Source organism: Uloborus diversus, chromosome 2 (genome assembly GCF_026930045.1).
Source record: "Uloborus diversus isolate 005 chromosome 2, Udiv.v.3.1, whole genome shotgun sequence".
Taxonomy (NCBI): domain Eukaryota; kingdom Metazoa; phylum Arthropoda; class Arachnida; order Araneae; family Uloboridae; genus Uloborus; species Uloborus diversus.
The window spans coordinates 191,877,565-191,890,668 of NC_072732.1; the positions used below are offsets into that span (position 1 = coordinate 191,877,565).

At 33.1% G+C, this 13,104-nt stretch overlaps 2 protein-coding genes across 2 annotated transcripts in view; one reads left to right on the forward strand and one right to left on the reverse strand.

Annotated features, from left to right (window-relative positions):
* Positions 1 to 1,013: 1,013 nt before the first annotated feature.
* Positions 1,014 to 3,261, reverse strand: LOC129216735 (phenylalanine--tRNA ligase alpha subunit B-like). Its single transcript, XM_054850952.1, has 4 exons — positions 3,046 to 3,261; positions 2,678 to 2,815; positions 1,398 to 1,550; positions 1,014 to 1,025 (listed from the first exon to the last, which is right to left on the reverse strand). The coding sequence occupies exons 1-4, from the start codon at positions 3,187 to 3,189 to the stop codon at positions 1,014 to 1,016; spliced, it is 447 nt and encodes a 148-aa protein (XP_054706927.1). The 5' UTR covers positions 3,190 to 3,261.
* Positions 3,262 to 12,114: 8,853 nt separating this feature from the next.
* LOC129216736 (targeting protein for Xklp2-like) overlaps positions 12,115 to 13,104 on the forward strand; it is a 51,551-nt gene continuing 50,561 nt past the window's right edge. Inside the window, exon 1 of the mRNA XM_054850953.1 lies at positions 12,115 to 12,199. Coding sequence (XP_054706928.1) covers positions 12,115 to 12,199 — 85 coding nt within the window. The remainder of the gene's footprint in view (positions 12,200 to 13,104) is intronic.

Below are 13,104 nucleotides of genomic sequence, written 5' to 3' on the forward strand. Positions count from 1 at the left end.
TTAAAGTTACTTTTACACAAAGGTTATCGGCTTACATGCATTTATTCATTTAATTTCTGAAAAAAATAGCATTTCCCAACTCGATAATTGAAAATCTTGCCAAAATGTAAAGGAGTATTACATAAATGCAGGGAAATTCATTAATAAAATGCAAATCTGCAAGCAATGAAAAACACATGAATATAACAAGCAAATTTACTACTTTACTTTTCTGTTTTAAAAAGAAAAAACTGCTCTAGATCATATTTTTCCTAAACAAACAAAAAGAAAAGAAAAAACATTGGGCTGTAACTAATTTTGATTTTTAAGCCTATGATTTTTGAAAGAAATAGTGAAAAAGCAATAGCATAACAAGGGGAGGGTCCATAGGTCTGGATCTTTCCCAAAATGAGTAAAATAAAATTCAAAAATTAAAATGTCCATTATTTTGCACACAATGTTTCTGTTCTTATACATAAGAAAGATAAAAGTTGAGTACATTGAGTTTCATTGGACACCATCCAAAATAAAATCCTGGCTATGCTATTGTGAAAATAGCAGGTTAAACTTTTCATTTCGGTTTTCTTGAAAAAAATTTCAGACACATGGATTGAGTTTTTGCAACAAAGAAAATTCTTCTCTATAACATAGAAAACTTCTGTTGCAACATTCACCCTTAGTTACCCAGTAATATGAAAAAAAATTCCAATTTTAGTCAATTGCAACTATTCTTTTAAAAAATTTTCGCATGCAATTCAAAATACAGTATACCCTCAATATCTCGAAAACCTTGATGTGACAAAAAATTATTTTTCCCCTTGATTTTGCATATTTATATAATGTTCTTTTTCATTCTTATGTTAAAGAGTTTTTAATAAAAACCTTGTCATGTCGAATATTTTTCGAAGTCAAATATAATTTTTCCAGAAAAACCAGTTTATTGTCTCAAAGAATGTTTCCAAAAAATTTTCACGCCCTTCATAATTTCTCTCAGGGGTTAGGAATGATTCGGAGAAGCTTATCTACAGCCACTTTTATTCTAGAGCCTGGAGGTATAAAAAAAATGTAAATCCTAAGAAGCCCAAAAAATTACCTAAAACTTTTCGCTCCCTTCTCATGCTATTTCATTGGACTTTTTGACTGCATTTCCACCTTTATAAAAATGGGAGATGAACAGGACACCCTTTTATTTTCAACTTTGAGTCTTGAGCCATGATTCGAGTTTAACCTTCCTTTGAAATGGAATGGATTATTTTTGGCTCATTTTAAAAATTAAAATTTTGTTTTTGTATTAAGACTTTTTTTCAACTTTCATTTAGTTTTTCCACTTATTTTAACTATTGTGATTAATTTTAAGAATATTATTTTATTATGAATATGACTTTGTTATCTTGAAATCTCGAATTTTTTTACCTTACCTTCGACTTTGTGATATCGTATACATATTTTTTAATTTTAAAGCTTTTGTATACCTTTCGAAAAGCCATAGTAGCTCCATCTTTTTTTTCAATGTATATCCAACCAGATGACATTGCTTTGCTGAAACCTACATTAGCTTGTGGAACTGACTTCTACAAGAAAGAAAAATATTAAAATGAAAAAACTTAAAGAGACCAAGAAAGTGGCAATTAATTCAATAGCAGTCAAAAAACATTCATAAACACATGACTGAGACAGATCCTAAGTTTTAAATAATAATTTATGGCAGATGTTAGACATTTCCAATTAAGATGAGAAGTAATCAATGAGCATGCTAATCAATGACATAGATTGCAAAATTCACTGTTATTGATAAAACTGTCAAACAGATGGGAGGTCATAGCAACTCCAAAAATTTCCTTTTTTGGCAAATTTTGTCCAACAATTTGGCAAAATTATCATCATTTGGAGGTTTTTTTTTCTTTTTTTCAGTGGGTCCAAAATTTCTAAATCTGAGCCTGGATGAAACATTCTTTATATACGTGCAATTTATAAAATTAACATTAATTCAATGATCTAATAATAAATATAATTTTCAACATGTTTTAAAAATCAAAGCACACCCAACAATGATTACATTTTTGTTGAATGAAAAAAGTATAAAAGTTTAGAACAAATTGTAAATTGTATGTTGTAGTTATACTCATAGACAGTAAAGGCAATTTTTACTGAAAAACAATTGTTTTTTCTTTTTTTTTTTTTTTTGAATAGCAGTATTAGCAAAAAAGTTTCAGGAAAGGTGAGGAGAACCAAGACAGGCGTAATTACATTTGCTTATCCTTGCAAAATTCATTCAGCATAGTTTCTTGTTTCAGACATACTTAAAAAAAAACATTGATTAAATGATATTTTACTGCCAATTGATTGGCAAAAAATTACCAACTGTTAATAAACAACAATGTGGCATCACCACTGAGTAATTGGTGAATCCCTAGTCATTATCCTACTTTCAGCTACTGAACCTTGAAGAAGGTTTCTGGACACATCTACAGCTCCTTTGCCTACTTCATTGCCACTATCTGCATTTTCTTACCCTCCCCTTGCCTTTTTTTTTTTTTTTTGGTCTTATCAGCTGCAAATTTGTGATTTTCATTGTGATTAAGCACATGTTAAATGAAGGATATATTTCATATTTTCAAAAAAGAAAACAACATTATAGCTGGAGTGTTCATTTTTGAAAGTCATAGGCATTCAGAAGAAAAATCAAACAAATATTCACCATTATTTGCTGCTGTGAAATACCTTCAGGAGGGATTGAATAAAACACTAGAGCTTCATAACTGCCATTGGTAGCAACTTTTTCTCCTTCTGGAGTTAACTTCCAAGATTTTGTATCTTTCTGCTCAGCATCGATTAACTAAAAAGATAAGTTACAATGAATTAGCATAAGTATGATGTTAAAGAATTGGCACAACACAAAAGAAAGTATTGCATCAGACAATTCATCATTCTAATGCAAATACCGATTTCAACAAATGAATGCAAAAGTTTCAAACAAGAAAAACAGAAATTTGAAATTAAACAATATTAATTATAAAAGTTAGAGAAGAAAAGAAAAAAAAAAAAAAAGTCATTCAACTTCATTACATTTCCTGCACTCTGCAAACTCTTAATTGCACCCACGACTTTTTGATGATCAGTTTGAAAAGATTCCGCTAAACGAAGAGAATCAACAGGTTCTTCGCCACTATCTTTTAAAAACATTAATATTTCTTCCACGAGTTCAGTCATCTTTCAAATTTAAGTAAACAAACTTTTGATTCCCACACAGTGGCCGATCTCCGCCGAAAGCGAGGTCTGCTATGTTGCGATTTGTATGGTGTTGCCAAAATAAAGATAGAATTTAAAAACAGCAGCTGTTGATGAGATTCATGGAAGTGTCTGCTACTCCTCGATTTTTCTAGCAACCTTTGTAGTAACTTGGCGTGGTTTCAGACGTCCTCGATATTTGGCGATCACGTTCGCGTTGTTTATTCCAGCGAGCAACAACTGCGCCTCGTGCTTTTCTCAGCATACTTTCCTATATTGATAGTATTTTAATGATCTAATTATTGTAATTATAGAGGAATGACTGTTGAAGTAGGGGCGAAGTTTTCTTCATTTGAAAGCTTACAAATAAATTACGGAAGAAGAGAATTTTGTGCATTTTTATGTGCAAGATCCTGCTAAATTGACGAGTGATGTTCATATTCGACACGTTACAAACATGGAAATGCTGAATTGATGTATTACAAATTAAAATACACCAATGTTTTTAGCCAAAAAAAGAAAAGAAAACAAAAATGAAGGAAATCTAAGTGAGTATAAGTTTTGTGTGTTGACCAGTACACGGAACTGACGTGTAAGAAATTTAATCTAACTTTCTTGCAAGTTTCTTCCTCTTTAAAAAGTAAAACTACGTTGCATATATTAGCTGTTTTATAAGGTTATAAATCAATACATTGCTGAAAATGTGTCGCAATTCATTTATGATCCTAAGTTTGCCGATGATTGGTTTTATGAACCGTATTTAGCCACTAAAGAAGCTTTCTGGTGTTTTTGGGACCTCTATTTGGTGTATTTTTAATCAACATAAATGCTGCTTTCTGTTTGATGATACATTTATTGCATTAACAGCCATTTTTTATATTAAGAGCTCCTACAGCTCAACACGCAATTAAAATAGCTATGGATTATTATTTTATACTTATTGCCAAATTGCTTCATGTAATATCTTTTCAATAATGTTTTTGTAGCTCTTTTACGATGTATTATTCTTGTTGCACTGTAATGTTGGTATTATATTCCTGGCTTCCTTTTTCTTTTCATGGCAATGCATACTGGTCAACTTTTTGTGAGGCTACTTTTAGCTAAAGATGGACTGCATCTTGTCGAGTGAATGTAAATAACAGCTAAATCATTGGTTATTTTGACTTGGAGTTTATGGCAACTATGACATTGGGCGACTGCAATGGTTTGACGCTCATGAACGAACGGAAAGGTACCCAAGGATTATTTGGTAACGCAAATTTTAATAATTAAATTTAATTTATGTTTCACAAAAGAACTGGATAACAGTGCCCAAAAAAAATTATTAAAAGCTTCAATTATTAAAGAATCTAATATTTATTTAAAAATTGATGCACCTAGTTAATCTATTACATAATTGTTTCGCTTGACGTTGCATGTCGTTAATATGATTTGATGCCGGTAAAGTATTACAATGTATTTAATATTTCGCCATTGAGGTGAAATGAGGTTAGATGCACTTTTGAATTCATTGGGAGACCTGGAATCCTATTTTTTCAAGTATTAACCTTGAAGTGGCCCCTACTGAAGCACTGGCCACAACTGATGTGTTTATCTTATATGTCTGCAAGCACTCCAGGTTAAAATGCATTGTGTGCAAAGTATTTCCCCACTTGATATTTGGTATTCTTGATTTTTTTTCTATGCACAGAAGGCAGAAAAATGTCTAATTCATATTACTTTATTATAATTGTTCTCCTTTTGGATGCTATTCTATATTGTTCATCTGAGTTAATAGAAACCTGGTGTAATAGACAACAGAAATATAATAATTTGTTTTTGAAAACAGTGAAAACTCATGCATTGCGTACTATTCCATTGTGATGCATTGTAATATTGTTGCATTTAAGATTTAAATTAAGTTGTTTTTTCCCCCCACAGTTAAAGAAGTATTTTGGGCGTGCAGCTTCAGAAACTGAATTCCTTACTGAATGGTACATGGTAGAGAGATTTGGCTTCATTTACTGTCAGTCATTTCCTCTGCTTGTACTTTTCAGTTTAGCTTGAGCCTGAAGAGTAACAACTGAATCAACAGAAGTATGGATCTGTATGATGTTTCAAGGGTTTTCATCTGTAAGAGGTAATCAAGTAGAAAATCATACAACTTTAGTTGTATGATTTTGTTGTAGTATTTTTAAAGTAGATAAAGTAGTATTTTTACTTATTATCTTAGTATTATTTTTAAAAGTTGATAAATGACACAAGCCTACATGAACTTTTTCCCATGTGTTCTAACTTGTGATTGTTTATTGATTTGTGTTCAAAAAAAGTTAAGCAGAGTAAGCTATTAAAAACAGCTTGTTAACCTATTAAAACTATTAAATAAATGATTTAATTAGAAATAGATGAGAAATATAATACAGTTGACTCGAACGACTTTCAGGGGACCACAAAAAAACTTACTTAAATAGAATGCTTCTAAAACTGCAGTGGAGTATCTGGGACTATGAAAAATCATTCAATAGAATGTCATTAAACAGAGAACCAACTGCAATTTGATATTTGAAAAAGGAGAAAAAACAATGCATTGTGTATTATTCCAGTATGATTATGATGCATGGCAATATTTGTGCATTTAAGTTTAAATTAAGTTGTTTTTTCCCCCTCAGTCCAAGAAGTATTTCGCATAGTGCAGATGCAAAAACTGAAAATTCCTGACTAAATGGCACATAGTAGAGAGATTTGGCTTCATTTGCTGTCATTTCCTCTGCTTATGCTTTTCAATTTAGTTGGAGCCTGAAGAGTAATAACTAATTCAACAGAAGTATGAATGTGTGTGATATTTCATGAGTTTTAATCTGTAATAAGTAATCAAGGAGGAAATTATTCAACTTTAAAATCATCAGATAACAAGTGTACATGAATTTTTTTCTTATGTTCTAACTTTTTATTATTTATTGATTTGTGTTATGCAGTTGACTCTAATTCTAATATTTTTTTATCTCATAGATTTCATTGGGTCCCTAACTCTTGAGAAGGGCTGTGGTTGCTTCCCGTAACTCAATGGTTACAGCCGGTTTTTTCAGGACTTTGAGTACAGTGATTGAGAGTTAACTGTACTATGTAGTATTTTGTCTACACATCTGAGGAGCAAATGCTAACTGTGTTAGCTTTTGCTAACTGAGCTGTTAGCGAAAGATAACAGCTCAGGCTCATTGATCTCTTGATTGGCAGTGATTGGCACAGCTTACCTAAATTAATTTTTACTGTGTATTTGTTAAGTAATTTTTATACCTTCTGACACCTTTTTACACACCCCTGATGAAAAAGTGTTATGCAATTTTACTCCATATAGAGATGTTTAGAGCTTCTTTAGATCACCTGTTTATTCATGTCTTAATATCTCTTACCCCATCTTTGTTAATAGCACCCATAATTTTTGTAAAATAGTTTAAATGAAAATTCAGAAAGTAAATTTTTAAGCTCAATGGAAGACTAAGTAGGAGCATATTCTTGAAGATTTAAAGCTTGGATCCTCCTTTTTCAAGATATTTGCCTAGAAGCTTGTTAAGACATCTTTAAAGGCATCCTACGTAGAACATTGAAGGAACAGTGTGAAGCAGGATAATGGTAGAACTAACGAGACATTGGGGCAAAATATTGAAATTATTCTGTGTAATTTGTCTGCTTGTTGGTTAATTTTTAAAAGGTTTTTACCATATTGTTTGGAGGCTTGCTCCATTTCCCTTGATCAAATCCAATTTGCTAAACAGATATATTTCTGTTTCATTCATGAAGAAATAAAGATTTGATCATTTGAATTGGTACCTACTATGCGTATATTTTTGGAAGCTATAAATAAAGTTCTTGTATCAAATCTCTGTGTCTGTATATTTAATGTTTTCTACTAGATTGTTATAAATTTTCTGCAGCCTCTCAAATTAGCTACGATATTTTTTAACAGCTACATCTAGCCATTTCATATAAATCTTAGAAGTGTGGTGGAAAAAAAACATTTTTATCATTTGAAGTTTGGTTGCTAATATTGCAAATAAGTGTTGGTTCAGTTATGTTAGGACAAATGATGAGTAAAAGAAATTGTCTCAGACATGCACTGCTCATGGATCCTTCAAGTGTGCATATTAGAGAGGATACGTTTTTCTTTTTCAAATTAATACATAATTTATAATTATTTATCTGTTTTTAGCTGATAGCCCTCACACATTTTCACTTGTTTTAGTTTTAGCCATGATTTCTTAGATTTCAAAATTTTGTTTCTTTCCTCTCTTTTTCAAGATTCTGTCAATTTTTTTTTCAAGCATTTGCAGCGTAGCACATTCTAGTCAAGAGACCCCACATTAATACAAAGACCACACACAAACTTTGATTTCACAATTTTACTTCAAAACGTATAAATTGTAACTTGAAAAAAAAAAAAAAGCCCCTGGCATTCATTTGAATTTTGATGTCTTGATTTCAAATTATGTTTTTCGAAATCACAAATTGCGATAGGACCCTACTCGTTGAGTTTCTTGTTTCTATGTATAGAATGGAAGTAGAGGACAAATTCTCACTCATCATATCATGACCAGTGATTTTCTAGGTTAGGTAAAAGGAGACATATTCTTAAAAAAACTAGTAATTAGGATGAGGTAATAAAGATATGACCGAATTGCACTTGTGCACTTTTCATAAAGATTAAACTTACAACGTATAATGTTATACTTTTATCCTTACCAAAATTAAGTATTTTTAGATGTTTTTCCTGAAAATATTTGATTTTACATTAAAAAAAAAACCTTTTGTGCAAAAACTATTTGAGATAAGCCTTGAATGCAGACGATTTGTAACCATGACGACGAAAATAAGTCTCGCTAAATAAATATTTAAAACATAAAATTTTTATTCGTTTATAAATATTTTGTTAATTCCCTCATTATTTGGGGTTTCAGTATACATATTTAATGTTTGTTTCCTCCTATTATGGGAAGAAAAAAGGAAAAATTTTTTGATTAATTTTGTATTTAATGACTCAAGAATCTCAACGGAATATCAATTTTCCTTGATGTGGAGTTGAGATACGTCCATTAATTAGCATATCGATCACTTAAATTATTTTACCGATTAATCCGTGAAAAGATTATTCTTGGCGCTTCCCCCCCCCCCCCCCTACCCTAACCTAAACTCCAAACCTACAGAATCTGCTTTTCCCACTTCTGTAATGCGTAAGGCAGTTGTTCCTAACTATGACATGAACGGAAAAATCGCACTTTTTTTTTCTTTCTAGGAATAAATGGTTTTGAGGTTTTTTTTTTTTTTTTTGGATCAACGTTTCAGGAGAGGTTTTGTCACCAACCCTAATCTATGCTAGACTGGTTGGGAGTTGCGCCCCCCCCCCCCAAAGGATGAATTAATTTCACTATTTTAGTTATTACTTTTTAATTGACTTTTCTTTTGCATTTTTTACGTAGTTAATTAAAAAGAACACAAAATACACACAGCATATTTGCTTGCTAAGGAAGTATTACTGGAGTCAGAGGCTCAGAGTTGCAGAATACATTTAACTCACTAGTTTCGAATTCAAGGGACCGTATTATCGCGATTCGTCCACTAATTCTTCTTTGATGGAATCAATAATTATTTTGATTTTTTTTTAATTTTATTTATTTATTTTTTTAAATTTGTAGGCGCACCTAAAAGAGTCATTTTGATCCAGGAACCTATTTGCGATTCTTTTTCAGCTTATAAAAAATGCAAAATGAAAGAAATCATATGGTAGTTTCTTGGAAAAACCATGATTTTTAATGGAAACGGCATGTGGTATCAATATGTTATCTCAACTGTATCATGGTTTCAAGAACAAATCAGCAATTGTTTTGAAATTCACACAAAAATAGTTTCTGAATTCTTCAGTAAAACTTATATGTTATGATTTTCTTTATAAATTAATTTAAAAAACTTCAATTGAGGTATGGGTTTATTTAATAACTTTGCCCTTTTGTTATAACCTTAACGGCAATGTTCCTGAGTAAAACTGCTCACTGTCTAGCATCTCGGTGACATTATATTGGGTTTAGTATTTAAATGGCTTGAAACGTTAAAGATGTTTTCGGTTCATGTATTTCACATGTTTTCGGTCTACATTAAAAGTATATTAGTGCATAATATTCATGTACTTCGAAGTAGATTCCTCGATCTAAAGGAGAAGTAAAAAACATGCACTTTTAAAAATAAAGTCATTAAAGCTTTGTTATGAAACATCAAAGGTGACGCGGGGGGGGAGGGCTATTCAATTTTCCGTACCCCCTCCAAATGATTTTTCTGTATCCGCCCCTGTGCTGGCTGGTCGTCGTATTCGTATTAGTTAATCAGCACAAAGTACTTTTTTTTTTTATCAGGGACAATTGCCACAATAGGGCATATGGTCGTGGGGAGGGAGGTTCAGGCTCGTTATTTGGAAAGTTTGGTCTTAAAAAAAGGTAGTCTCCGATTGAAAAAACTATAAGATCTTGAAGGAAAACTCAAGCTCTGGCGGCCCTGTATTGGTAGGCCCAATTTTTTTCTTGAAGGGGCTCTGTTTTTCATTTTACTTTAAACTGAGCAGGACCGGATCTATAAATTTTGTGCCCCAAAATCAGTAGGGCCATTCCCCTAGTAGTATGTTTGTGACGTAATAAGGTCTTTGTGTAGTTTATTTTTTTTTAAATTTTTTCCCCAATCTTGGGACATTGGGCCCCCCGCAACGCGGGGTCTGCAGGTACGCAGATCCAGCCCTGGAACCGAGGACACTCATGCTCCCCTCTCCCCATTGTGCATATATACAGTAGGGGATTCATAACTATATCGTCCAAATAAGCTGTGCTGACTGTGTAGATCAGAAACACGGTTACAAAGCAAGATTCATGCTTAGGAACATATGGCGTTAACGTAATGCTGACGCGCGATATGCATACAAACTCAGAAACCGAAACAGAGGCAGTGTCGGATTTCTCTCCTGAAGAAATACTAAAAATGATGCTGAACAAAAAAAGTCAACAGTTTCGGAATAGCATCGACCTTGCCAATGTTCATTAAGATAAAGTATAGTTGACATTAGTCCAAAATATTTTTTATAACGGGGGGGGGGGGGGCAGTCGACACCTCCCGATCTCCAAAAGTGACTATCTTGGAATGAAGAAACAATTTAATAGTATCAAAAGAGTGCCTAAATCTTTCTCATGAGCGATGTCCTAACTCCATTTAACCCCTTGATATATCATACTGATCCCGGAAAATGGGCGCCCATATGCAACATTTTGAGAAGAGGGGGACCAGATATTTTCCCCATGGTGTAGCAGGATATATTTTCCCCGTGGAAACCGATTTCTGTACAGATTAGAGTTATTAAAATTTGACATTTTTAATAACTTATTCATTAGTAGCTAGAGAAATGTTAATACATTTTTGCGAAGAAAAAATACTAAAATCAAGGAAGTTCTGATTTCCGAGGGTGCCTACCTGGGATGGAAGGGGGGGGGGGTCATGGCGCATACTGCGCCATTAAAATATTTAGGGAGGGGTATTTTTCTCATTTGGGGGAAGGAGCTCAATATTGAGACGGGTGCGCCCTTGCCCTTAGGGTGACGCTTCTGTGATTTCTAAGGAGGGAGGGCTTGAGCCCTCACTTGCCTCCCATATGAGCGTCTATGACCGGAGTACTCCCCCCCCCCATAAAGAGAGTCCCTCTAAAATGAGGATAAACATATCACTTAAAACTACCCCCTTAAAAACCTAATTAAAGCAGCCTGTGCACCATGAACTCTCTCTCTCCGCGTATATTTCTTACTAATAAATAACGTCAACGGTCCTGTTCAAGCGACGCATCAAATTAAGGACAGTAGTCCCTGAAAAGCTTCATTTGAATGACAGGGGTGCTCATCCCCGATGGGCAAGGGCGCATCTCCTCTCAATATCGCAAAAGCACCCGAGCAAGAGTCCCCCCGAATGAAAAAAATACCCTTAAAAGAATCCCCCTAAAAACAATATGATCCTCCCCTAGGTGGGTACCCCTGTGAAGGAGGACATTTAATACTCAAGAATTCAAGCTATATTATAAGAAGAAAAACATTCCCCAAAAGTCTCCATTAGAGTATTAAGAGATCTCCTTTCCAATACATTCCTCTTAACCATTTCCGCCCTCTAAAAATCTCCGTAGGGACTCTATAATACTAGTTCAAAAACCCATGAGAACTCTAGTACTAGTGCATTCTCTCCCCCCCCCCCCCCCCACACACACAAAAAAAAAGGAAAAAAGCAAATTCAAGGGAAGTCCTCATCGCAATAAGGATCCCACAAAATTCTCATACACATCTGCATTTCTTAAGAATAATCAAAAAGGAAACATTTAATTTGCTTTCGCTTACGACAAAGCCTCAAAGCTTTTGCATTGATTCCGAGCGTATTTCTCTGCACGCAAGAAAAAAATGGCAACCGACAATATTACTCAACTGTATAATTCGTCATGTAATTTATTTCCTGTAGAATTAGAAGTTTTTTGCCAAAATGAGCGATTATTTTGCCAATAAGTAGACCCTACTGGAGTAGACTACGTTAGCCAATCATAGCTGCTTATTTTCGAGGAGTAGTAGCAACGTCCTTCGCAGTTTGTAGTAGTTATGAGCAAATCACAGTAAATTTTCATTTTTGTAAAAAGCTAGCAATGTAAAAACATTTTCTAAGTACTGAAGCTTTTGTTCTCATAAAACGAGGCAAAAATAGAAAGTAAGCAAAAGTCAGGAAAAAAAAGTTCTCAAATGTGATTTGAACTGAAAGGATTAACTTCATTGTGATTGGTTGGCTATATGCTGTTTGTTTGTTTGACGGTTTTTGAAGTTTGGTTTTAAACATCGGTGCCTCTGTCGCCTTGTATTTATTATCAAGTTAAGAATAATGAATAATTTAAGTGATATAGACTGTCCACAGTTCATTTCGTTTACATCCCCTAGCTTTCACGAGTCTTTGTCAATTGTTCAAGGTAGAAACATTTGGAGTTACGGTTTACAAATAAAAATTTGAAATTGTCTTTACTTGTTGTTTATATATGTACTGTACATACGTTCTTGGGCTTTGAAGTCAAAACCCTCCCAGAAAACTTAATTTTTCTCACACTGTCTATCCTAATAGAGTAGTTTGTATACATATTAGGACGGTTACAACCAAAAGCCCCACCCAGAAGGTAAACGAGCTAAGGTGTGGGATGACACCCGGACACGAAGCAAAAAAAAAAAAAAAAAAAACCCCCAAAAAATGAAATAATTTTTAGCGTCGTACATGCATATTAGCAGGCTTGTTGGAAATGGGGGTGCTGAGGGTGTTCAAAGCTAATAATTTTGGTTATGCTCAATTTTGCGAAATTTTCAAGATTTATTCATTCAAGTTTTGTTTACATTATTATTCTTTAACCCAATATTTTCAAATGAAAATTTGAATTGTAAAACGCTTTCAAAGAAAACAAGTGTCATTTGAACCTTTTCCTTATTAGATGATAGTTTATTTCCCACTTATTAAAATATACTCTGTTCTAAATTATATGTTTTTGATGCTAGATTGATAACAATTTAGTTTGATGATGTATGATTTATGTATTTTAAAATGTCGATTTAATGAGGATGCTTAAAAATCCATGCCTACTTGAGATTTTAAAAAAAATAATACTTTTAACCGATTTCATAGGGGGCACCCTATGCTTGCTTTCAAATGTCCTAATTTGTGCAGGAGGCTTTTGAACTCCCTAATTAGTTAAATATCTTCCAAACTGTCTTCAAAACAACAAAACTTCCTTAAAAAGGTTTTTTTCAGTGATTAGAATTTCGAAAAAACTATCACTATCACATAATAAAAGCTTTGGTATCAAAAGATTGTTTCTAATATGTGTTTATT